The sequence below is a fragment of the Colletes gigas genome, unplaced genomic scaffold (genome assembly GCF_013123115.1).
Source record: "Colletes gigas isolate AHSC1104 unplaced genomic scaffold, ASM1312311v1 Colletes_gigas_Sc00010, whole genome shotgun sequence".
Taxonomy (NCBI): domain Eukaryota; kingdom Metazoa; phylum Arthropoda; class Insecta; order Hymenoptera; family Colletidae; genus Colletes; species Colletes gigas.
This window is the reverse complement of record NW_025106639.1, coordinates 8881733-8907393: the sequence shown is the minus strand read 5'-3', so window position 1 is coordinate 8907393 and position 25661 is coordinate 8881733. Positions and strand designations below refer to the sequence as shown.

At 47.5% G+C, this 25661-nt stretch overlaps 2 protein-coding genes across 6 annotated transcripts in view; one reads left to right on the top strand and one right to left on the bottom strand.

The window, feature by feature from the left end:
• Positions 1–18611, top strand: part of LOC122397694 (CREB-regulated transcription coactivator 1-like) — a 38615-nt gene extending 20004 nt beyond the window's left edge. The window contains exons 3-13 of one of the 5 annotated variants that reach the window (XM_043397033.1): positions 6454–6709; positions 8223–8328; positions 8699–8849; positions 11291–11338; positions 12355–12510; positions 12966–13082; positions 13776–13937; positions 15142–15204; positions 16128–16199; positions 16369–16531; positions 16858–18611. In XM_043397033.1, the coding sequence (XP_043252968.1) occupies positions 6454–6709; positions 8223–8328; positions 8699–8849; positions 11291–11338; positions 12355–12510; positions 12966–13082; positions 13776–13937; positions 15142–15204; positions 16128–16199; positions 16369–16531; positions 16858–17075 (1512 nt within the window). In that variant the 3' untranslated portion in view covers positions 17076–18611. Of the gene's footprint in view, positions 1–6453; positions 6710–8222; positions 8329–8698; positions 8850–9610; positions 9710–11290; positions 11339–12354; positions 12511–12965; positions 13083–13775; positions 13965–15141; positions 15205–16127; positions 16200–16368; positions 16532–16857 lie in introns of all 5 variants that reach the window. The other 4 variants (XM_043397032.1, XM_043397031.1, XM_043397035.1 and 1 more) reach the window with 4 other exon arrangements.
• A 4313-nt stretch (positions 18612–22924) lies between these two features.
• Positions 22925–25038, bottom strand: LOC122397929 (transcriptional regulator ATRX homolog). The gene is made up of 2 exons (XM_043397428.1): positions 23303–25038; positions 22925–23152 (listed from the first exon to the last, which is right to left on the bottom strand). Exons 1-2 carry the CDS (start codon positions 24716–24718, stop codon positions 22925–22927), a joined length of 1644 nt encoding a protein of 547 aa, XP_043253363.1. The 5' UTR covers positions 24719–25038.
• Positions 25039–25661: the final 623 nt, after the last annotated feature.

The window sequence follows — 25661 nt, the reverse complement described above, 5'->3', positions numbered from 1 at the left end:
CCGACAAAACAAGGAATCGAAAAAAAATTGCACGTATCGAGTGAACGGATCGGTAGCTTGCAATTAACGTATCGCAGTCGGTGAGTAATTAAGAACAGGTGGCAGGGTTTGGTTCGGCAGGAAACGAGCGTTTTCAGAATCTTCACACGTAGCGGTAATTTGTGAGTCCGACTGGGTTTTTTCGTGCGACTATTTGCGCACGTGCGTACCGTTGCACGAGTCTACGCGTCTAGAATATTTCCCGTCGTCTCTTTTAACGAACCACAAGAGCATTTTGTTACCGAACAAGATACAGACGAGTGACAGAAAAATTGTTAACAAGTTACGAATCGTCGATCCAGCGGCGGGGTTTCCGGTCTACGTCCACGAAATCGTGGCGGATCGTCCGTCGAAACGGAAACGGAAAATCCTTTACCGATCGAAACGGAAGCTCCGCCTGCAGCGACGCGTCATTGTATTTAAATGTCGCCGAATGCCACGTGCTAATAATTCGAATAGAATTTTGTTTCTCGCGTTCATTTTTTTTCCGATTCGCGAAGCTTGTCCTTCGAGTCCAGCATTCGTCTCTAAGGATCGACCATACGAAACTGCGTAACCATTGCGAAAGAAACCTAATCGTTACCAATCGTCTAGGAAGCAACGTTGCAAACAGCGTTTAAAAGAATTTACACGCGTCTATAAAGATGCGTACAAACCCACAATTCGAGGTTGCATGTTTCAACGTTATTTATTCGTCGAATTTCAAGTCGTGGAAAGAATTTCGATGCTCCGAGCTATGTCTGCAGAACGAGACATCAGTCTTCCGCTTAATTCTCCAATTTTCGTCTACGCTGTTATGGTAATGCGCAGTCTGTGCTCATGATGGCAACGAGGCAGAACCTGTTTCCCATTCATGAAGCCTGATCGTTCTTTTATTAATTTTTTTTGTTAAATATCGTTGTTCGTGACAGGATCCGTACATTATTCTTTACTTATTCGTCCAGACGGTTTCTTAACGAAAGGTTCGAACATTGGTCCAATTATGCAATCTGGACATTTTCATCCATTTTTTGCCTGTGCTTCTTGTTAGGGGCACTTTTCCAATTCGATTTCAGTGGGCGCTACGCAGTTCAGTGATCCACGACATCGACCGTAGTTTACCAGTGATTCCCACGACGCGAAACAAATTGCGTAGTTTTCTCTACTGGACTCGACTGGATCTATTAATTGACCGACGAGTAAAAATTTTTCAGAATCGACCAATCTCTGCCATTGTCCTTTGCAATATTATCGCTTCGTTACGGAATTAGCGTCGCGTGTTTACTCTTTTGCTCGTCATCGGTAGGTGCTTCTTTAAATTTAGCAGCGTCTGCTGCACGTATATTTGTGTTTTCACCTATCCCTATTTACGTAACTTTAAAATGACCCTGCTCGACGCTGTTTCGCGTAGCGTTATGAGTCTTAAAACGTTAAGAGTACTCTTATCGTGCAATACTTGCAGGGATTGTCTCCTCCGCGTCTTGCACTTTGTTTCTCCGTCATTTTATTTATCCTCGAAACGGATTATTTTTGTATTGACCGCGATAGTTGTTTCCTCCGGATGGAAAATAATTCCCCATCCTTGGCGTCCCGAAATTTCCGTACGCCCATCGATATTTGAAAGCGGTGACGCGTTCGATGGTCGCCGAACGAATATATTATGCCGCTATACTCCGAAGGATGTCGGTCTCGAAATACGTGCGCATGTGTCGAGCACATTGAAGAGCGTGGCTTTGAAAAAGGCGCCAGAAAAGTTATTCTTGCATCGTCACCGCTCGACTGATACACACTTTGCATACTCCCATATGTAAATAGCAGTTATTGTACCGATCCAGGCGGCGTCGAACAGCCAAACAGTCTTCAAACTCATCGCGAGTAAGAGGAGAAACATTAAATTAAGAACAACCGGTCCAGAGTATTTATTTATACAAGGAATGGATACTGGGTATTTGGTGCACAAATGAAAAGAAACTTGTTCCTTATGAAATTCATCCATTTATTTTTACCGATATACATATTCCGGAAAGGGTGACCAAGACTTTCCATCCTGTTGGTAATTTACTCGGCAATCTTGTCTGCGGTCGTACATAGTGCGCGTGTCTAGTAACATAATAGGACGTAGGACTGCCGGCTCGTACGCAAACGCTTCGCCGCTCGTCTCTCTTTTCCTAATTGAAACCTAAATGCATCGCTGTATTATCGATAATTAACTTACGCCCGTAATTACGATGGAATTTGCACGTTCGACGGGAAGAGGCGACCCCGTCCGCCTACCTGTCGACGAATACATTAAGCGCGCCGTTGCGAGCTCCCCAAACAACCGATTTCCGAATCGTCTTCCATCCGCGGCGACGGAATTGTTTACCGATCTCCCCCGGAAGATTCACGCGACCGTTAAGACTTTTCTCGCGGCACTGCACGCCTCGTAAATAATCCCGTTGGACGTTGTCCAATGGGTCGGCGTTGAATAATTGGGCAAACTATCCGCGGGATAGCGTGGCGTTCCGGAGCCACGAGGAGACACGGGATCACCCAGTGGGAAAAGGCGATTTTCCTACGGCCAACGCGCAATAATCCGCGCCGAGGTGTTGGCCGTGAACCGAACCGTGGGAGAAACGCGGCCCGTGTTTACCGCATAATTCAACAGATATGTATTAGGTAATAGCCGTGCGAACCGCGCTCAAACGACACGCATCGAGGCGAGAACGGTCACGAATTTCTTTGGGCTGGTCCCGGCACAGGAAATCCCAGCGCTTTGGTACACGTAGAAAAAGATTCCTATCGACCCCGAAGAATTAGGGAGTAACATGTGTGCGCGTGTTATTCTTGCGCGGCTGGTATCCTCGTCGGCAGATTCGATTACCGTACCCGGCGTCGAGCGTGCGCGTTCTCGTTTATCGCGTAATTGCGTCCGGGCGAGTCCTCGATACACGAAATCACGGGGAACAATTAAAGGATCGGGGCAGAAAAACCGATCAATTTTGCTCGGCGAATCGCGTACCGACCCATCCGCAAAGTAAGACGAATTACCCTAACTCGAGCGTATCGATGAACCGGGCGAGCTCGACGAACGCTCCGGACCGGATTTCGCCAATTCCGAACGCGGAGTCGAGCGCGTAACAACCGGAGAATCCTACTAATTGCCGCGATCGAATGAGACGACTTAACCCGCGGTTCATACCGGTTCATACTGGTCGACAGCTTATTAATTTCCCTTCGCGAACGACCGCTAACTCGATTCTTTCATTACGATCGGCGTACACACAGCCTTCGCGCGAAAATCCCTGCGATCGTTTCAACGAAACCTTTTTTCCATTTATATGTATAATGCACGGGGTATCCAGTTCTGTTATCGAGATATTGCTCCAGGAATCGTCAGATTTCTCGAGCGGGGATAACGTAACGAATTCGCCGCGTATATTTCGCTCCTTCCGAGAAACTCTTGAAATTCCGTGGACCGAAGACAAAGCCGCGTGGGTGTAAAGCGCGTGACAACCTGCTCCGGAGCACGTGTCCCGAGGAATCGTTGTCTTCCCGTGGTCCAGTACGTGTCCGCACAGCCGCAGGAACGTGGAAGAGAAGACACTTAAAGAGCGCGTACGCACCACTGCCAATGCTCTGTGTACCGACTAAAAATATATCGTTATGCCATACAATTCTTGCGATGCTAAAATTGGAAAGGTACAGACAGCCGAGCCTCACCATCCAGACGTCGGCGGATCGAGCCACGTGAACGTTCGACAACGGTTTTCGAATTCCGTGATATATTCCTCTTCGCTGTGGACGGCTGGGAAAAAACGCGCGAATATTTTCACGCCGCCGCGTAAACGGCAACGCGCATTTTTACGATTTGTTTTCGCAACCAGCCGAGCCTAAACTCGACGCCGGTAACTATTGGCACGAGCCATCCTTTCGATGCAACGCCTCGCGTGTTCCACGATTATTTAAATATTCGCTCGCTTTTTCCTACGTTCACTCATCGCAAGAAGTTGTTTTGTAATTGCAATATTGGTATTGCGCAACGACGATAAATATTCGGACGCCGCAAAGTTGCGAAACAATTTGCTCTTGTCAAATATCGTTCCCGTTTCGCGAAGAACGAAACGTGTACGCGTCGCGCGGCGCAGCGATTGCGATCCAAGGCGACGCCGACCGACATAAAACCGATTGAAAAAAATATGTCGCATTTCGTAAGAGTCGGACGGTGTGCGTTGCAGTTTCCTGGAAAAATAATTTCGTGCTTGTTCGCGCGGGTCGTCGTTAGTAATCGCGATCAATGTCGCGCCTCGAGAGAGTAATCGTTCTCGTTATCGTATTGAATAATACTCGCGTGCTCGATAGTTTGGCGGAAACGTGAGACTCGCGTAAACAGACGGTGGTAAATTTTCGGTCGCGAAAAGTTCGAGGGTCGTCGCGTACCGTACGTTTCGAATGGCAGAATCGATGCGGACACTATAATTAAAGCATCCTTCGATGTTTCGCCCGGGAAACGCTAGGATGGCGCTTCGTCGTCGAGATTCGATCGTGGCGGTTCATAATGCAGCGAGATAAAAACGGAGCAACCGTTGGACGCGTACGTTACGTGCGATCGACGCGTGTTCCTTGGTCCGCGGATTCAACTTTGGCCCCGGACCGAGGGTTTCGCCTGACCTTAATTTAGAATTTAGATCGCGTCGCCGTGCAGGCATTCCGGAAACACGCTGTTACGTAGAAACATCGCGCCGTTAAATAACCGCGAGTCATCGGCCGCCGCCGTCGCCGTCGCGGACAGCTCGTTTTCGTGCCGAAAGATCCACCAACCGGATCGCGATCCATCATCAATGGAAACGCCGCGGGGCGATGCGACGGAAACGATCGAGACGTCGCGACGTCCGTGTTCTCGTTACGCTCGAACGTAACACGCGCGGCAACATTATTAATTATAACACGCCGAGTGGACGGGCAACCATCGCGGCGCAAGGTTCAAGGAAAACCGCATTCTCCGTACGACCGAGCGACGATTCTATTTGTAAACAGCACGCAGCGCCGCGTCGTTGGATGTCCCGTAAATCGCCTTTACGATATCAAACGCCTGAAATTCCGACGCGTTCTTTCAGCCCGCACCGCGGAAACGTTTATGAATCAATTCGCTGGGCCGAACCAGGTGTCAAGGCCGCGGAGGTTGCTCCGTTATTGCAAAATGGCCTCGTTTCTCCTCGCCACGTGGCGCTTCCTCGCTGCTTGCAAAGGCTACGATAATTTATCAACGACGGTCGTTCCAAGAATCTCTGAAAAATGGCGAGTTTCTTTAAAACACAGCGTGTCCTCGAAAATCTTGGTGCAACGTTTGATCCGTCTTGCGTTTCCTTATATCGCCGAGCCGTGTTGTTCTACTTTTTCTTGTTCGCGTCTTTTATATTCTCCTCGTCGTGTTTTATCAGCCCGCTCCAAACTCGTACTTTCTCGATCCTCGTAGCGTCCTCGTTTGATTATTGCGATCTAGTTTGTAGATCTCTGTCTTTCCTCCCGACCGTTCTCTCTTGCACGTCCAAAGTTCGTGGCTTCGTTATTCTTACCGTTCTCGTAAATTCGACCACGTTGCTCCTCCAACGTACTGGCTCCGCTGCCTTGTTTACAATGTCCTTGCCACGGAGTCTTCTATTTGCTCGTTCAATTCACTCCTCCCCAATCTGTTCTCGCATACTAATAACGCTCCTACAGTCAAGTTCCGTTTCGATCTTTCCTTTTCCCTCTACTTACCGTTTCAACTTACCCCCAATAATTAACGTTCTCAAAACCGTGTCCAGTTTGGTCCTTGGACTTTGATCCCGAAAACAAGATGCGCTCGTTTCTCGCGGGCCCGGTATACTCGTATAGTTTTATCCTTGGCACGGTTGAAGGATTCTCCTCGACGTCCTGGCTGACTCTTAACTTCCTTTATGTAGCTTTGGTTCGCAGCGGCGGCAGGTCGATGCCGGCCCGCTCGTAAAACGGATGATACGTTTTATGGGGCAAGATTTATGAAACGAGAAAACTCCGAGGCGATAGAATAAGCGGGGGAGGGCAGCGCGAAGATAGAAGTGTATTATTTCCATCGAACGCGGAGAAGATAGAATTTGCCTCGTCGAGGAATCTCTCGAGGGCGTTGCATCCGGAAGGGCTTGTAATCTGTTTCAATTTTATTTCCACGCCGCTGCATAAAAACCCTCGTTGTTTCGTACACCGATAAGTGTAACCGTTTCGCGACTCCTGCAACTGTAAATCATAGAAATATCGTCACTCTTCGTGAAAAAGGAGCGGGCAAATGTTAGAAACAGTTCGACCAGCAGATAGCCTTAGAAACTGTTGCTTTAACGAGTAGAAAGAAGTATGAGAAATGCACGGCATGAGGGTACTGCTAAAATCTGAGAGAAATGAGCGCCCGGAATTAATTGGTACCGCGGTTTGGAATTGCAGACGGCGCTTAATAACCTGGAGGAAATGCACAACAATTCCATGGTGTATCGCAACAACGACAGGAGCAGAAACATGGGGGTGGGACCGATGCGGATACGTCCGATGGACAAGAGGCACGACACCTCGCCGTACAGTGGCGTCCCGTATCTATCGCCACCCCCGCCCGACATCTGGAGGAGAACCAATTCGGATTCGGCTCTGCACCAAAGCGCCAACGAAGCCTGCCAGTCGACCAACGCCATCCCTCATCGACGAGGTAACGTCTCATTTTCGTCCTTTCTTCTCCCCTTTACATCCCCTATAATGTGTACTCAAATGGCTGTGTCCCGAATACTATACACAAATGAGCAAAACAGGAGAGGTTTAAAAATGTAAGGAAGCAAACACTGGAATGTTTAAACCTTCGAATTCGAGACTCAATTTTTCCCCGAGATTGCCTGCCCGTCTTTATACCCTTCGTCCGGAAATAATATTGGACGCGACGAGGCTAATCTAGGACATAATCTTACGACCATTAAGTCCATCCATCGTCGTTTCTGGTATCCGTTCAGTCGGCCGGGAAAAATCCATTCTGCTCGCGCGATGAACGTTCGCGGAAATTATTCGGCCGCCATCGCGAGGGGGGCGTGCATTATTTCGGTTAATTGGTCGGCTCTGCGTAGCTTGCTTTTGCACGGGCAACCAGGAATTCTCAGATCATCATGTTACCTCGTTACGCGATGTCGAGCCGGCTGTTCGTTGGATTTTGGCGAAGATCGTTGAAACTGTTTCGTTCGAAATAAAAATTACACGCTGTATCGAGTAGGTTTGACAGCTGGATGACGCTTCGCTATCGCGTGTGACTTAATGAGCTCGGTTAGCGCGCATTTCGTTTGGAAATATACGCAATTCTTGGGTCGAACCTCGTCTTAAAAAGGACGATATTTTAATTTCTCGAACGTTTCAATTTTCTATTTACCAGAACGTTGGTTGCAGTGAGATCTTCCGGTTCGAATGGAATAAAATAAATTGTGCCAGCGATGTAATAATGTCGCAGGGGGGAAATAGGAGAAAGTCGAGTGGGATTTCCGAAGCTGTCGAAAGTTTCCTGCGGAAGTGTCCTAATCGGGCGAATCGCGAGTTAGGTCAACGGCCGCGCGGCAGGTTTTCCGATTCCGGTCGGCCGGTTATACCCGCCTTCGATGATTCCCTCTTAATCTGGCACCGAGCGTCGACACGAGGGGATCAGAAATGAAACGTTATACCCGTAGTAACGTTAGCAAGTAGCATTACACGGTGTTGTGTTGCTCCCGTGAAATCGGACGCGTTGCCTTGGAAATATGTACGACGTCGTCGTAGCTATCGGGGGGGTAAATTGCGTTTCGTAGTGTGGGTGTCGTAGGAGAGGATGAAATTGAAACCCGTGAAATCGCGATTCCCTCGAATCGTCGCCTTCGAAGCGCGGTTCGACGCCGATACCGCGACGCTCGAGATTATCATTATGCAAAACCGGCTTGGCCGGCCGAAAACACATTTGGTCCGCACGTTTAGGCTCGTTTTCTCGAGCAACTTAGAACCACTAGGCTGCAGCCAGCGCTCGTATGTCTGTCGTTTCTTTTTCGCCCAGAGAAAAAGGACGTACGAACGTTTGTCGTTGTTTCGACGCTCCAACTTCACTCCAGAAGTTACAAGTATAAAGTTTTGCTCTTGAACCCTACAGCGAGACAGTATTTTATCAATATTAATATTTCCAAGGCGGTAATAGTTCTAACGGCGTATCGATTGCACAGATCAACACACGATGAGCGGATCCGGGAGCGACAACAGGGACCTGCATCACGGATTCATCGAACGGCCAAGATCGTCCTGCGAGGTGCCCAGAGTGCCCGGGATCAAGTAAGTTTCCTGAATTTTCCGCTCGATATCCTTCTCCCTCTCGCCAGAGAGAAAAATTGCCGAAAATTTCGCGAATTTCGTAGAGTGTTTCGTCTTAATAGTGCCGTGGTCCATTGTTACGCGTCGGTGCATGCGTTATTTATGCATTACGGCCATTGTGCCGGGCTTCATTGTATTCGCCCCGTATTATATCGTGCGTGTTAATGCGCTCGTGTGTATGGGAGTTTATAGAATTTTCAATGGGCTCTGTTCGAACCTGTTTTTCGGCCTTGCTGGCGTCTTCTTCCTGGAGTCAACGTTGTTTCAGGGGTCGATGACGATTTTTGCAATTATCAAACGACTGTAAAGCAAACGCCTGTTTATCTTGCAGCATATATCCGAGCTCGCAGCCCCCGGGACAGCAAATCCCAATAGGCAACAACACAGGATCGTTACCCGATCTGAGCAACGTCCATTTCCCGTCGCCTCTTCATACCCCGTTGGACCAGGAAGAGCATTCGAGCAGTACTCCGTTCAGCAACGTAAGTCTGGCCAATTACACCACACACTCGAGTTTCTCTCCTCTCTTCTTAACCTTCTATATGCATTCTTACAAGGCTGCACGTTTCCGAACGACATTCTTAGCCCTTTCTAACGGTCGCGTTTCTTTCCATTTCGTACCCGTCGCGTTGCCAGAGAAAATTCCTGTCCTTGGCACTCGTCGGATTATTCCTCCCGCGACTTTGCTCTTCTTAACGTGTCTGACCAGACGTTAATCCACCTGCAATCGCGACTTATCTCGCGAGCTTCTCCAAACCATTAAATTCGAAATAGAACGTCAACGTCACGCCACATTGTTCCTAACATTCTTTCCCCTCTAAATTAAAGATCATTCTTCTTCTTATCGACGAGTTATATCGCCCCGGAGGACAGGATTTTTCTCCCAGCAATAAAATACAGTTAAGAAAGAACAACGATAGAGATTAACTGTTAGTTTCGGTAGTATTTTTCTGAAGGGGATCGAGAAACGAGTGGATCGTTTAAATTCGAGACATCTTATGCAGGAGATCGGTCAACGATACTAAAAAGTGTCGATATCGAGAGTAATTGCAGCTCTCTTTTCGCGTTTCTGGTTGTCCATTTCTTTCTCGATCCCGCGGTCTCTTTCTCTCCCGCCGCTGTTCGTACGTACAGGTATCAGGTAGCGTTATGTTACGTATACGTAGTTGAAGAGCTTAGGTAGGTACTCTACTTCGAAAGCGGGAATCTCTTTTGAAATGGTCGTACTGCTGGTATATTCCAGAGCCCTCAAACGAGCAGTCCCACAAACCTGTCGCCGACCAGCTTGGCTCAAGCTGGTAGGCTATCCTTTTCACAGGATCACAATCCGACCAGCGCCCAAGTAAATATCCTTGCGATCCCGGTACTAGTATTTCGTTGAGCCGGGAGCGCGCTATCGATCTATCGATCGATCGACCGCCCGATCGGGGGTGCTCGACCGCTGGAGAAATTCTGGACTCGAATCGATCGGGGGCGGTTCAGTCGACCGAAAGTCGATAGTGTGCACCCAGCCTTAATGCATTGTTAGAGAATGTTGCTGCACCGCCGAAGTAGCCGATGCAACGTGTCTTCGCGTGGAATTACTGTCGCGAAACTAACGACCGAGTTCGTGGCGATGTCGAGAACTTTGCGCAGCGGATACGAAACCGAAGAAATACGGGCTCGGGCGAGATACGACGATAATCGTATAATTTTCAAACGCGTAAAGTTTATACGAAGTCGAAAATTCGTGGATCGAGTGTAGGAGGGGTTGAAGTTGTCTAATTTCGTTGGAAATTACTTTTGCAGCTCCGAATAAACGATGCGCGTTCGGCTACTTCGCGTTAAGTTAGAGACGTTTATTATGGAATCGAGGAATCTTTGGCTCTGGAGTAAAAGATGCCTGATTTCCATAAGACTAATTCGTTCGTAAGAAACGGAGAATAAAGGTTGTACGTTAGGGTGGACCTTGCTTATTGTTAGAATAATTTGATCGAACAAGGGATGTGTCTGGCGCAGAATTGAAAATGTACTGCTTGTTAGAATATAATTTAGAATAGTTTAGATAAGATCCACCCTACTGTACGTACGTAGCATTGCATGAGGAGAGATATTCTGTGCTTTTCTGTGCTTCGTAACAACTAGTATGTTCCGAGTACGTATAATTTCACAGCGCTTCCGATAGATAATGCGAGTCGCTGTTGAATTAATAACGGACGAGAAAAGTAAACTCGAGTCGTGGACTATTCGAAAGAAAAGGGAATCGGTTTATTCGTTCGCGGCTACCGATCTCAACGCCAAGAACGGTTACGAAAGACACTTTGATCGCCTATTAAAATGTTTCACTTTGAACGTAATTATCGCGGCACGCCCGTCTACTCGTAACAATTTCGATACAGCGGCATTATTATTCTTCGATGAAGCAATCTCGGGCATGGTTTGTTAATCGATATCTAGATTAGTGGTAGCGTAGCTAAACATCGATTTTATCCTACATCGTGACCGTAAAACGCGCCGCGGCAAAGAAGCATAATGTTGTAAATAAGTTTTTCTCTTTTTTTTTGCCTGGAAATTCCGCGAACTCAGTCGGCCTAAAAATATACACCTACCTTTCCCATTATGAAAAATGTTCGTCGTTTGTTTAATGACCACCGGTCGTTTATGCGCGTACTTGCACACGAGTATTACGCTAACGATTTCCATATACGTATCCTCGTTTCGTTCGGGAAAAATTAGCATCGGTTGAATGGAGATAAATTAATTCCGATTCGATGCCACGAAGGAAACGTCTCGATTGTTTCTTTATTTTTTTTATCGAAGTAAAGTTTGTATCGCCCCTTGAACATGTCACCCTTCGGTACGCTTTAGCGGTCACTCTTTTCATTTCGTCTTATTTTTATTTTGCCTTTGTTGTAGTGTTTGTTTTGTGTTTGTTATTTTGCAGAACCATTTATCAGTGCCTGTTACTTCTAGGTTTCTTCACACGTGTAAGGTTAGTAATACGAAATTTTTGTTTCTTTTCTCCCCCCCTACCGTTCCGATTGCGCGACCATCCCCCGAGACACGACTCTTTAATTACAATTTATCCCCCCCTCCCCCCCCCCCCTTCATATCGTTTCGCTTATTATATAGTATCGAGCTTGTCGAACTGATAGTTTAGTGTATACGTCGGTGAGGAAGGACACGGTTTATCACGTCTTGAATGCTGAAAATATCGAGTCTTGGAACGATCCGTTCGTACGTTCGAGATCGTCGGAGGAGGAGTAAATGGAAAATGTTTGTTGTCCGGTTTGGAACTTGTTTTCTTGGTCCGGCTGTTTCTCGGCTAACCGGTGGGAGCATGGCTATATCGCCGCCGGGTTCCAAGCGGGAGAACTTTGTCTGTTAAATGAATCCGATATCTTTGAATCTTGTTTGCGTTCGTGAGAGCTCCGAGAGAAAAGAAGTTTTATCCGCCGTGCCGCCCCCCCCTCGGTCGGAAGTTAATTTTTCGCTTAAGAAAAGAACTCTTAGACTTCGATCTGTGCTCGGCCATCCCGTACGCAATGCGACGTTTCCGAGGATTTTGCAATTAACAGGTCAGCCACCTTATAAAAATCAAACTTTCGTTCCTCCTCTTCTGGATCAAATAAAACCCACAAAGGGTTTGTCCCATAAATAAATAATATTCCTAGCGTCTGCCTCGCTTTGGCTACAGGTTAGGGAGCTTTTGTCGGATCGAAGGGTTAGTTTGTTTGGTAAAAAAGATAGAAGAACGGGATGGCCCTTGATCGCCAGCAAGAGCCAAGTTCGCCTCCGACGGTCTTGCTTCCGGTCTCCGTAGATCCAGCGTTGCGACGATCGAAACACGCATCGCGATCGTGGTAAACCGCTTCCGTGAGTTTGAATGTGCGGAATCGACGTAGAGATCGATTCGCGACCTCGCTGCGGCTAATAACCATTCGGGGCTGGCTACGCGAAGAAATAAAAGCCGCCGACCGATCGTTAATAGCGATGGCTGTGAAACAGGGTGTGGCGCTGGAAAACAGCACAAGTACTTCGCAACAGGATCTTCAGAGCTATTCGCAACAACCGGGGCCACCGCCACCGACGGCGACGTCCCACAGTCCAGTTGGCCACTACATATATCAGCAACCGCACAGTCCTGTGCCACCACAAAGTCCAGTTAGTATATATGTATCGCGATTCTTTCATTTATTTTCCGGTTTTAAAGCCTCTACGCCGGTGGCATCACACACACTAGTACCTAGACACCCTCGACCAGAAGCTCGAAAATGATTCTATTAATATATTTATGTTGAATGGTACGTATACTTTTCAATTACAACAGATTCCCCCAAAAAACGAGTTTGACGCCACTTGTCGAGAGGCGAGATCAGTTTTTTTCCGCGAAATTTCACGATCGTTGATGGCTGGTCGGATCCGTTGGTAGGAACCCGAGTTATCCGTGTCAGTATAAGTGATTTAGATCGTCGCAGAGGTTAATCGCTCGTCAGTCGCGTGCGCGGACGAAAGTAGCATCGCGTGATCGCGAAAGAATCGTTTTATCGGAGAGTTTACTCGCGTCTCGGAAGATTTTCGCCGTGCCTCGTTCAACCTGGTCTCGTGTTTTCTCGCAGAAATCGTCGCAGACGCATCAAACGCAGCAGCAGCAGCTCAACTCCTTAAGCTCGTACAGGTCCTCGCAGCAGGTGAACAGGCCGTCGCCGCAGTCGTCGCCCAGTCTAACGGTTCAAGTAAGTTCATCGTGCAAGGGTCATTTAAAATCAATTCGATCACTCTTGTATCTCGAGGCGAGGAATTTGAATTTGAGTTATCAGATATCGAGAAACGAGTAACTTTTATTAATATATATGGAATTCCGAAAGTAATACTTTTTTAGATATCGAAGTTTTTTTAATTTCCGCTTGGCAGTCGGAGTACACGGAACGTTGACTCTTTGTCCAAGTTGGTTCGGTGGCCGAGCGGGCAATGGCGCTTCTCTGTGCAATCTATACAGTCCCCAGAGGCGAAGAATCGACCTTAAAGTGCAATAATTAGAAGCAGAAATTTTATTGCACGAACGGGTGTATCCAAAGGGAAATATAAAAGACAAATTGAAGAAACAACGAATTCACATATCCCCTAATCTTAAAATACTACAACATCGTGAAAATTTCAAACCCCGAGGTAGAAAAGTGATCGATTTTTAGTGGATCGTACCTTAATAAATATATCTCGTGAGGAAAATTTATTTATCGCGTTAGAGTCTTGGCGACACGATCCCCGTCTCTTTCCTCAATTTTCTTGAGAACCAGTCGTTGTTCACTGTCCAGCAGACCTTTCCGTCGAAGGTTTTGTGCGCGCTAGTAGATGTAATCGCCCCGATAAGAAGAAAGTTGATTGTCCGGTTTGGAAAATGTTGAATGATGGGTTTTTCTCGGCTGCAGGGGAGTCCTTTGAGCTACAGCAACAACCCGTCGGCGCCTCCTAGTCCCACAGGACATCCGGGTCCGCCGAATCTGACGTCCGATGGCATCGATCAGAACAGTTACTTCCTGAGCCAGGCGCAGGCGGCGGCTCTTCAGCAGGATTTCGAGCAGTTCACGATGGTCAGTGAAACGTCCGTTTCCGGTGTCGTTAAACACGCTCGAGACGCGCTCGCGGCCGATACTTTTGGCGAAGATCCAACGATGCGTTCGATTTTCTCGGCTCGATCGACGCCGGCGCTCCGCTTCGCACTTCGAAACCAATCCACGAACACGACTGGGCAAAATCGTTCGTTTTCACTGTGTTACAAACTGTTGTACCTGATCTCGAGACGCAACGTTACGACAATGATATCAATCGTGGTATTAATGATAAAAGCACGAGGTTTGCCCGGCTGCGACGAACGATTTTCCCATAGCGTTTCATCACTTTCTTACACGCTGTTCGCGCTTCGTGTTTCATTTCTTTCTTTTCTGCTGCCGAACGACCACGATGCGATTTCCCCCGCGGCTCGTAGACTCCGTAAAATTTCTTTTTCACTTTCGTCCACCCGGTGACCGGGACTACGCAGCATGAATTATTCCGAGCGTGTGCGTGTTAGTATGAATTATTCTGTCTCAATCACCCGGTGTTGGCGCGCTTCTCCATTCGAACGGCGAGCATTCCGTCGTTCGAAAACGTCGAAAATTATGCGAGTCGACGGTCCCCGTGAGCCGTCGGTGTATCGTGGTCGCGTGCATCGTCGAGCATCGTTATAGTCATTGACGACGCCACGTTATCGACGGGCGATTGATACCGTGCGCTGCATAACTTTCAACCTCGTGGACCTTTGAGTAGGAACGCAAGAAAATACGAGCTTGAAGGATTTCTGTGCGTTCTTGCTCAAAGTTTAATAATCGAGGCGGTGCTGTGGCTATGCATCGTACCGTATAATCCCCGTTCGAAAATGGCGGACCGGCGGAGGGTTCTTCGGCGCTGCGAAGTCACGCGGAAGAACGTATTCGAGCCTGCGATAGACATTATTTCACCGCACATTGCATGCGTTCGCAAATTTCTTTTGTAGCGGATACCATCTTTTGTTACGCCCGTTGTTGTTGGAATATGATTTTCCATCGATCTATCGGAGCAGCAGCAGCAGTTTCGATGTATTTTTCGGTGCGTGCTTCTTTTAAAAACAGCCGGAGAAAAGAGAACAGCGCAAAGAACAGCGCTCGATTAGAACGTTCTCGTAAGTTTCCGCGCGGTCACTCGAGACCCCCGACGTCTCGTTCTGCGATACACTGAAATGTTAAGCCTTGATGTTTATCTGTTGCCCGCATCCGTCAGGATTGGCCGAAATTCGCGCAGCAGCTCATGGAACTTGGTTGCACCTGGACCACGCAGATAGAGGTGAAACAACGCCCTTAGCAAACTATATCAAACTCATTACTCTTTTTTCTTCGCCCCTCCCCCTCGACACTACGAGCTTCCGTCGCCTCTTAATCCGTTATATATTTTCTTCGACGGGACACCGAGATCGACCTTCCGATTTTACCGAGAAGCGTTCGTCGTTCTGCTGTTTGCGCTTCTTCGCGTCTGGGATCGATCCCTCGTTTCACGAAGGCCGGCTTAGAAGCAGTCATTTACCGAAAATGGCGTGCGTTACGCGCGTTTTATGTGTTTCGCCGTTGAATCGACGCGTTGCAGGAAAATCTCGCGATACATTGCGGAATTGATCGCGAAAACGGCTTGGGGGTAGCGCACCAAATTTCCATAAAGCCACCTTGAAACCTTACTCGAGGATTATCGGGCGAAAACGAAGCGCATTCGTTGCAACTGGCGAGTTGGCTTTATGGAATTTTTGAGCGACGAGTTCAAAGTTCTAAACAACTTGTCGCTCGCAAGGACAGCTAGTCCATTTCCTTCCACGATCCTTCGAATTCACGCCGATAGAGTCGTAGCGACAGAAGTGGCCCGAGGAAGAGGAAAACGCTAACACGCAATAAACAAGTTCCGAACGTATCCTCGAGGGGAAGCCGAATAAAAGCGCTCACGGTTCGATCAGATCCGCCCTTTGTTTCTCCGTCTTTACCGCCTTTCCACCCACCCCCCCGCGCGTTTCCTTGTCCGTCTGTACTGGCACCCTTCGTCTTCGATTACGAGGATTAATCGACGCGAGCCAATTAACGCGAGATCGAGAACCGGATCGCTGTGTTCCTGCTCTTCTTACGTTCCTTCCGACTCCTCTCGTTTACCAGAAGAGCGCATCGACGTCGCTCCTTGGACGGAAACAACCGCCGCTCATGTTTCTCTCCTTTCTGTTTTCGCTTCAGATGGACACGCCTGTGCAGACCAACACCATGGGATCGTACATCGGTGAGAACCACACCACGAATTACACGCAGGTGAGCAACGTAGCAAGAACATTTGGAGAGTTTGGAGCTTAGAATACCTCTGTGTAGAGTTCTCTTGGCGGATCTTGCGATTGAAAAAAATTCTTTTACTCGGTTTAGAGACACGTTGAGTAGAACGATCTACGAACGTCGCGGTTCATTTGCGCGAATTTCCTTGCAGAATGACGTGATAAATGTCGGAGGTGAATTAGGTGGCGGAGATGCAGGTTATTTCAGCACGAGCCCACAAATGGCGTACCAACCTACGACAACGTCCACCGCCACCACCACCACCCAACAACTCACGCCACAGACACCTAACACACCAACGATCATCCTCACTGGTGAGTTTTTTCAGATAGATTCGCTTGTTATTTCACGTAGAAGCAACGATAAATGCTGTCTGATGAGTCCGTAACACAGAAACCTTTGGAGCAAGGCGGTAGATTCTTAGCCACTTTGAAGAAATTCTAGCTAGTTTCATTTCTCAGATAGTTCGCTTTAACAAAGAAGAATGAGATATTGATTTAGGATCGAGGATGTCCCCGAGTCTTGAGCCGTGTTGTAAGGGGGATACCTGGATTAAGAAAGTCGCTGTAACTTTGAACGTTCGATAAAAGGGAAGGGATTTGGAAGGAGGTCAAAAGGTTTGAATGATATTCGTTCGCAGACTTTTCTGGGGCGGATGACCTGACGAACCCGGAGTTCGTGAAAGATCTCGGGACGGCGATGATGGGGGAGTTCGATCCAGATCTCTTTCCGTCGGACGACGCTCTCAGGCAGGGCCTCGACCCGATCGACGTGGACGGTCTACAAATGCTCACCGACCCGACGATGGTTATATCCGATCCCAGCGCCGAAGCCCATTTTAGGCTAGATCGACTTTAAGGCGAGACACTTTACTCATTTGCGATTATGCGCTGACTATATTACGTAGGAATAAAAATTCTTATCTGTCCGTGTGTCGCGATATGTTCTGTCGGGACACTTGGACAAATAGGACAGAATCTTGTTCGTTCGGTCGCCCGATGCACCTCCAACGAGTGGTCGTTTTCCGCGACGCGATACCATCGAGTACGTGTTTCGATCGTTCGCGATTACGACCAAACGGTTCGTTCGTCGACCCATCCACCTCCCCCACAACCCCCCCACATCATCCACGATAAATATCTCGAGGAATCGACTCGCCCAATCGGGGTCGAAACGAAAAAAGCATATTTTCGTTGGATATCCGTGGGGCGGCCGACGAAATCGATAAGTCCCGTTCGTGATAAACCCTTAATTGAGGATTAAGTAATACAAATCTTTATTAACCCTTTTTTTATTTTATACTACTTTGTACATTGTATCATGTATGATCTCTAAGAAGCACAAAACAAAATGTCTACTGATTTATACATGCTTTTGTCATATACGATCCTAGTAAGGTAAATCTACTGTTTAGGTGAAATTAACGTTAGATGAAAATTACCGTGGGTTGGTCGTTGTGCTCCTCGTCGAGCGTGTCGACAGGGTGTATACTTAATAGGGGAAGAAATAGGAGCACGGGAAACGCGTAAAGACGTAATACACGAGAGAGGAGGGAGACACCTTTCGATGGTACTCTGCCGAACATTAATCAACCATTCGAGCCACTCACTTTGCTCTTTTATTCGTCGCGCGCTTTCGCTCTACCCGCGGACGCGTTTCATCTTTCGAGGAGAGTTTTTCGATGCCGGGCGTAGAAACGTGTACAATACGAATCATTTGACGAGACACGCCATCTTGGATTAACCCTTTCGCTGCGACACGCGCGTCTCAACTTACGGAAGTTCTTTTGTTCAACAACGATCGTTAGAATTTGCCCGATTTATTTGTACGAACGAGCGTCGATCTATCGAGTAGTAAAAGGGTTAACATCAACCGTGTACGTATATTCAGATTCGTCGTCGAAGATCGCGAACAGCGCAGCAGAGTTCGATTTCATTACTTGTCGTGTGTGTGTTCGACGGAGGAAACGAAGAATTTCGAAATAGCGCGCAGACCAGCGTACCTTCGTGCGTGTACCCTCGGCGGTCGTCAATTGTTTTTTGAAAGTAATGCGCTGTACTTTGTATACACGTCGAATAAATAATCGCGTGCGCGCGCTTACGCGCCAAAATTAGATTAACTCGATTAAAGTATAATCTATAAGGGAGAAACAAGAAGAAAATGACGCTTATATCTGTAATACAGTGTACATAGGGTAGTGGTAATCGACCTTTTTCGAACGCCATTCTGCACTCGTAATTCGTAAACGTAGACGTGACAAAAAAAGAAAAAAAGAATTATACGTTTCTACGCGACAAAAGGACTCCGAGGTACGGCAAGGGAAAAAATCGACGATTTAATCAAAGCAGTTTTATTTTATTCGGTTTTAGAGTTACATTAGCTGTTTGGTTATTAGTAGACTGCGGATTTTTATTCAAATTCACATTTTTATTAATAAAATTAATGAAACGGAAGCTTCGCAGGGGGCTGTCTCAACCCCTAAATATAATAATTCGTATCTTACTTTAAGTATTTCTTATATTTTTGCATATTAAATGCATTCTGTAGTTTTTTGATAAACATCCGCAGTCTGGTTCTTAAAGACCAGACCATTTTACACTATTTTCGACAAAAGTTTTAACTTGACGGATTCGTTTTACAAATATCTGACGAATGTCTCGGTTTGGACGGCCATTGTCACGCGTGCACGACTTTGCCCAGTCGTAATCGATTGGTTTGCTTGCCGGACCCGCAGAAGCCACAATTCAGCGCATTTCGGAGGTGCTAACGAGTATATCGAAGTTATCCGATTTATCGTGAATCTTTTATACCGATAGAGTTTTATTCCGACCAGTTCCCGAACATTCGTTACATTGAACAAGGAAAAGAATAAGATTTTAACGCATAGTTTATCGTTGCTGTGATTACGAAAAGAGAAATATGCAGAATGTTTCACGACTATAGGTAGAGAAAGAAATTCAATGTCTCTAGAATTACTGCTCTTACGCCCATACCGGATTTGCTTCGACAAGAAGCAAAGCGTGCGTGCTTACAGTTGTATAGAAAGAATATAATAATATGAGATGCAAGTTTCTCGGTGGCCTTGAGAAGTTAATTTATTCTACTCCGCCTTCAATCGTTTAACCATTCGAAGCTGGTCGTAGGTTGGTCGAGTATAGAATTGGCAAATCGAGCGTACGCGTGTCTTCGTTAACGTGTTCGATCAGGGGACGTTTCCCCAATCGTTCCGACAAAATAAATGAAATGCCGACGGGTTAAGTTTGTACCTGTAGTCTTGAAACACCCCGTATACGATCGTGGAGGTCCCGTACATTGGTGCGTGTTAGATCGATTCTAGAATGTTTACCGGCTCCACGATTACGCGCGATCGCGGTTCTCGACCGTGCCTCGAGATATGATTGTCTAAAGTTTTAAATAGTTACGATGAATTGAATTTTATAGGGTTACATTTGGCGTTTGTTGTTGAAAGTTTCATAAAGTTTATGCCTTACCCTTGTTTCCGCGTAGCTCGCGCCGTGTCGTTGCCCCAAACGGTTCCCGCGAGTCTGGAATATCGAGCGTAACTGCCTATCGTGCCTCAGCGCAAGATTCGATTTTGGCCCTGCGATCTCAGCATCGATCGATCCTGTCACCGCTATTCTCTTAATCTCGTCGCCGATCGGAATGTCCGCTGTTCGTAGCTCGACACTTGCCCTTCGATCGAACACTTTTTAACACTAAACCTACTCGCTCCTCTTTAAAATGGTTTTTGGTTTTTGTAAAAGGTAATTTTTCTTGATCCGACTATCTCTGTCTTCGTCTTCGTACCCTACGAACGTGACAGTCGCGACCTAGTTTCGGCGTCAGAGATCAATGAACTCTCGCCGACGTCAACAAACTAACCAGCCACCGTATCGACTTGAAACTAAAATCTTCATATCTCCGGAACTAATCACTCTATCGACTCGTTCGAACGCTCGTTTTAAAGGGCATTCGATCCTCTATCCAACGAATGTGTAAAAATACACGAAGCGTCTGTAGGTTTAGTGTTAAAACGTATCGTTCGTAAGCATGATTCGCGTGTACGGGATTTTTTGAATCGCATCGTTGGCAGAGTTCTTTCCCCGTTTCTTTTCACCTTGAATCGGTGGGACGGGCTGACTCGGAGTATTCCAAAGTTTTTTTGAACAGTTTAGACTCGCGCAAGAGCTCGAAGAGTCACCGCGTCGGATCCGTTCGACGCGGACTCGGCGCAAAAGTCTGTGCCAAAGCGCGTGGACGTCGCTCTAGATTGTAAGACCGTTCTGTCGGGTTCGTATAAACGTGCAATATAAAACAATAGTGATCGTCTAACCGTGTAAGCTACTCTAGACCCGTGAGCCGGGGACGTCAATTTTTTCTCATAGAGGATCACCGTTCTCCCCATTCGCGACACTTCTCTCTTTTGTAAATCATTGTACTTAACGAGCGAACGTCGCGTTCTCGTACGACGATAAACAGCGAGCTAGCGAACAGAACCGATGGTCGGTGGAGCGAGAAAGGCGAGAAGGTATCGGGTGGAGCAAGATCTCCTCGAGGTCAGAAAATCGAGAACGATGTACCGATCATCCGGTTTCGATCACGGCATTGACGTTTAGAGTTAAGTGTACGGAATTTCCGGTTTCGAGGAGATGGATAAACGACCAAAAGCATCACCGACAAATTAACCGTTTCGAGCGTGTAAGCGTAAAGTAGCAATTAGCGATGTCGAGAATCATTTCCGTTCGCGTCCACGGCGTTGCGCAAGATTCGAGACATTCTCTCTCATCCACGTTTTTCTCTTATCTTATTAATATACGTGCACGAATACACATACATACCGTAAAAGTAAGGCATAAACGCACTCTTCCTTGCTCTCCCTCTCTCTCTCTCTCTCATACACGCACGTACACACGCTCTTTCTGCGCCGAGAGAAAGAGAGTGGCGTAAAGAGTCGACGCGTCAATTTATCATCGTGAGAAAGATGGCGGCCCGGTGTGCGTCGCGATCATTATACACGGCTATTCTCGCCGCGACGCGCACTAGGAAGGCTAAAGAAAGGTAAAGGAAAGGGCGAAGGTTTGCTCGCGATCGCTTGGATCGATTCTAGCATCGAGAGTTTAGGGAAGAACGAAGGAAAGAAGGAGCCATTGTAATATTTGTATATAGCCATGTTATTGTGGTAAAGAAATTACCTATATTATAATATTACCGTATATATACACACGCATATATACGTGTACGTGTATGCGTATGTATATACACAGATTCTAAATATTAAGTCTGTAATGCCGTTACGTTGTTGTACCATATTATTGTGAACACCATTTCTCAGACATCGATTTTTTTAAATAAAAAGAAAGTCTCTATCGACATAACGCTAAGTACGAAGCAGAGTATCCGTCGTAAATCCACCGCACCGTGAAACGATTCGATTTTTATCACTTTGTCGCGACTTTGCTCGTCCCGTCTCGTCTCGTCTCGTCTCGTCTCGTCTCGATTCGCGTCGTCGTCGCCCGTGCAAGCAAAACGGAAGCGCGAGGGTACGTTCGGCGATTTTCCCGTAACGATCGGTGCCTGAACGTTTTTACCGACGAGCCTTCTTGTCAGACCGATGTTCGTTCTAATCTACCCGATCAACGACCAATGAGGCGCGCGACGAGATCAGTCTGCCATCGGAGACGCGCAACGTAATCCGTTTCTCTTTGTTTGCAACGATTCCACGTCCACGTTGCGAGTATTAAGAACAGACGAATGGACGAGAAACGCTTGTATCCGTTTTGTAGATCGAACCGGGGATCGAGCAAACTGGGATCGAAATCTCGCTGTGTATCGTTTTATAGCGAGACTTTGATCTCTCGATCGGCTGTACGTCGGTAGCTGGAAACTCTGCGCATCCTAGACACATATACACACACCCACACACGTAAACGATACGCGCACATACACATACACACACACAGAGAGAGACACATATACAGCGGACGTCGACGCGACGAATGTACCAAATAAAAGTAAGAAAGGATAAAAACGTCACCTTCGGCATTTTTCGCACGACACCGTGGCCCTTCTGCCCGTCGATGTGTAAATAATTGTTTCATATTGTTGTAAAGTAGAACGGTGCATAAGAAGAAATGGATGGTATACAATAGGGGACGGCGGGGCTCGCCTGTGTCGAGGACAAAACGTCAAAGTCTCTTCCCCCCCACCCCCTCCCGATAATGTAAGCGCACAAAAAGAGGGTTAACGATCTATGTGTCTTCTTCGTGTTTAATCGTATCTTTGTTATTAAATCTTGAACGTCTACGAATGCGTATCTGTGTATTTGCCTGGGTACCCGTCTTTTCACTTTTCTTCCAGCGGCTATGAAGCGAAGAAGAACGATCGTCGCTCGACAGAGTCGGGCCAACTTTGTTCTCGAATAAATAATACAGACTTTAGAAGCCACGAGCAAATTTATTTTACTTAACGGGACTGAAATTGTTATTCGCGAATAAGGTCTGCCCGATTCTTCGAGCAACAGGAAGTGGAGGGTGAAGAAAATCGCAACGCATTGTGTGTACGGATCTTTATAGCTACCTATGTCTATCTCTTATTAATATCACGACGTTAAATAACTACCCCTTTCCGTATTTATCAAACACTGTTCACTTTATGTCCTCGAACGATGTCGTTTATAAATTGAAGCTATCGCTTGTTCTCTGTTCACGCTAGGTCTTCGAGGCTGGAAATGGGAGGACCCGTTTGATCCTCTTGAATCGGGCCAGTGCTACGCCAGATTCACCGTGCAAACTACCGAATGCATCCCCGTATTCGGTCGCCAGCGGGCCATTCTCCTCGCTGTTTAACGAAGCCACTGACCCGGACTTTCTATCCGACAAAGACTCTTGCTCCGCCATTGTCCTCTCGTCCTCGATCGCTTTCGACGCCAGCTCGGACTGCTAACGAACGAACGACGATATTTCCCTAGTCGTTTACAACATTAAATTGCCCCCTGAGTCCTTTTCGTTGGTTTCCACGCTCGGTTGTCTCCAATATTTACCGAAGAAGAGGACTCACGGGACAACCTGATTCTCTTACAGTTTTACCTTGGCGTCGCCGAGGTCTCCGCGAGCCTTCAAGTCCAAAGCTACATCGGCGGGTAGATTCAACTTGAAAGACCTCTGATCTTCTCGATTCGCCAGAGAGTTTCTCGATCTTCTTTCCCTGTTCCTCGCATCGCGATCGTTCCTCACCAGGAACACCTGACGCGCGAACTCGCGTTTGTTCGGAGACGTCGGCGAACCGATCGATCGCTTTCTCACCGTTCCACGGATCGATTTCTTATCGTTCGAGTTCGATTCCCCGGCGTTTCGAACCTTGCCGCGATTGCTGTTCTCGTTCTGCCTCTTCTTCCGTTTTATCGACCGCTTTTCGCCGCTGTTCCGTATCTCGGACTTGCTCGACTTCCTAAGAGACCTTTTGGACAAACTTTTCTCCGAGGGCTGCTCCTCGTCCTCCTCTCGATCGCGCATCTCGTCGAACTTGGCGTTGTTCTCCTCGATCGCTTTGATTCGCTCGTTCTCAGCGATCTCCCGTTTGATCTCCTCCTTGATCGAGTCGATCTTACGCTGGATCTGATCCTCCACGCGTTTCTCGTACTCCGCGTTCGCTTGCTCGTTGCTCGCCGGGTTCTCGGAAGCTTGGACTTCCGCTCTGTCAGGAGGAGCCTCGACTTTCGCCGCCTCCTGGCTCGAAACGTCAACGATCTTCGGCTCGTCGATCTTGGAGGCTCCTTCGAGACTCGATGACTCGCCACTCGAACTTCCTACCTCCTCTTGCATTTTCCTCCCCCCCGTCGCCTCTCCATTCAACAACTTCGCGTTCTCGTTACTCTCTACTACCGATTGATCGTTATTCACCGTCAGAGACTGCTTCTGATCTGTCTCTTGATCGTTCGCTTTGGACAGCTCGTTCTCCGGTTTCTCCACGTTCCTTTTCGACTGGTCAATTTGCTCGTTGGACTCCGTGTCCGTTTTACTCGGTTGCTCCTCTTTCAAAGACGTCTCAGCGTTCTCTGCTTTCTCAGCTTCCTTTAGTTTCTCGTGTTCCCTCTTGACTCGCACGTCGCCACGTGCTTTCCTCCTTTCAGCCTCCTCGTCCATGGACTCTCGTTCGTCGAGCGCCGCGACGTCCTCGTCATCTACCTCCTCCTCGTAGTCGTCCGCCCCCGAGATCCCTCTCTTCGCGATATCCTTCGCCTCGAAGTCGTCGTACAGGCTGGACCTCTCCTCCTGGTCGATGAACCTGTTCGAATCCTCGCCAACTCTGAACTCACTGCCTTTGTAAACTGCTCCTTTGTTCCCTGGACCAGCTCCCGACTCCTCCTCCGCCTCGTCCACGTATTCGGATTTCTCCCGATCGACAGCTGCCTCGTAATCCGCGGAATCCTTGTCGCTGAACCTGGGAAGCTCTCGAGAGGAACGACCGGTCCTCGACGAAACTTTATCAGCGTCCGTGGACATCGAACGCTTCAGCTCGTGTTTCGTAGCCTCGTTCGAGAGTTTAGGGTTGCTCCTTTTGGCGGCGTTCTCTCGTTTCGTTCTGACGCGGTTCTCCGGCTCGGATCGAACAGGGGTGCTCTTTTCGCTCGGACTGCGGAAGATTCGCTCGATCGCCGGGTCGAGATTGTTTCGTTGCGCCTCGAAGTCGTTGCTGGATCGGAAGAACGGTATAAATTCGCTAGTCTCGAGTTCGAAGGATGATACAGCCACGTGAAACGAACGATCGGTACCTGGAGGTATCCTTGACGAGTTCCGAACCGCAATGGTGAACGAACGAGTAAAGCAGCATCGACAGGACGATCGTGCACGCGCAGTTGAACCGAAATCGTTTGATCATGGCGTCACAGAAGTGGCATCGTAATGCAAACTGTGCTCCTATGGATGGTCGTGCAGAGTTACTTTCATATTTTGGTGTTTTTTTTCAGGGAAAATCGTGTCGAGCGACGTTGGTGCCGCGTGAATGAAGCAGCAACGGATCGAGTACGATCGAGATATTGCTTTTGTTCCGATCGACGATTATTTCTGTTCGAATCGTGAAATAGGAATCTCCATATTTGAAACGGTGATTGCGTGTCGAATGGAATGTCAGATTCGCTCGAAGAGTAAGTTAGGTTACACAAAATAATCTCTCCTTTATTATCGTATCTTGAGCTACAAACAATTGCACACCATATATACATTTCGATTATTCTAACCGGGCAATGTTTGACAATTTATCGATTTAGCGTTGTTCACGCGTAAAAATGTTTCGGTTACGCTATCGTTACAAAATACCGTGTTACAATGAGTGAACTTATGGCTACAAGTTCGAACAAATTTAGCAAAGTACACAGACGCTTTATAAAACGTTGTAGTAGTATGTTACATCGTTGTGTAGAAGTATTTTTCTCGCTACTCGTGTATG

What these genes read in the sequence shown, in the direction of transcription:
- LOC122397929 (XM_043397428.1), bottom strand. Translation starts at nt 24,718, where the DNA reads ATGTCCACGGACGCTGATAAAGTTTCGTCGAGGACCGGTCGTTCCTCT. An exon ending in GAGACCTCGGCGACGCCAAG is followed by an intron (nt 23,153 to 23,302) that starts GTAAAACTGTAA and finishes GTTCGTTAGCAG; the next exon opens with TCCGAGCTGGCGTCGAAAGC.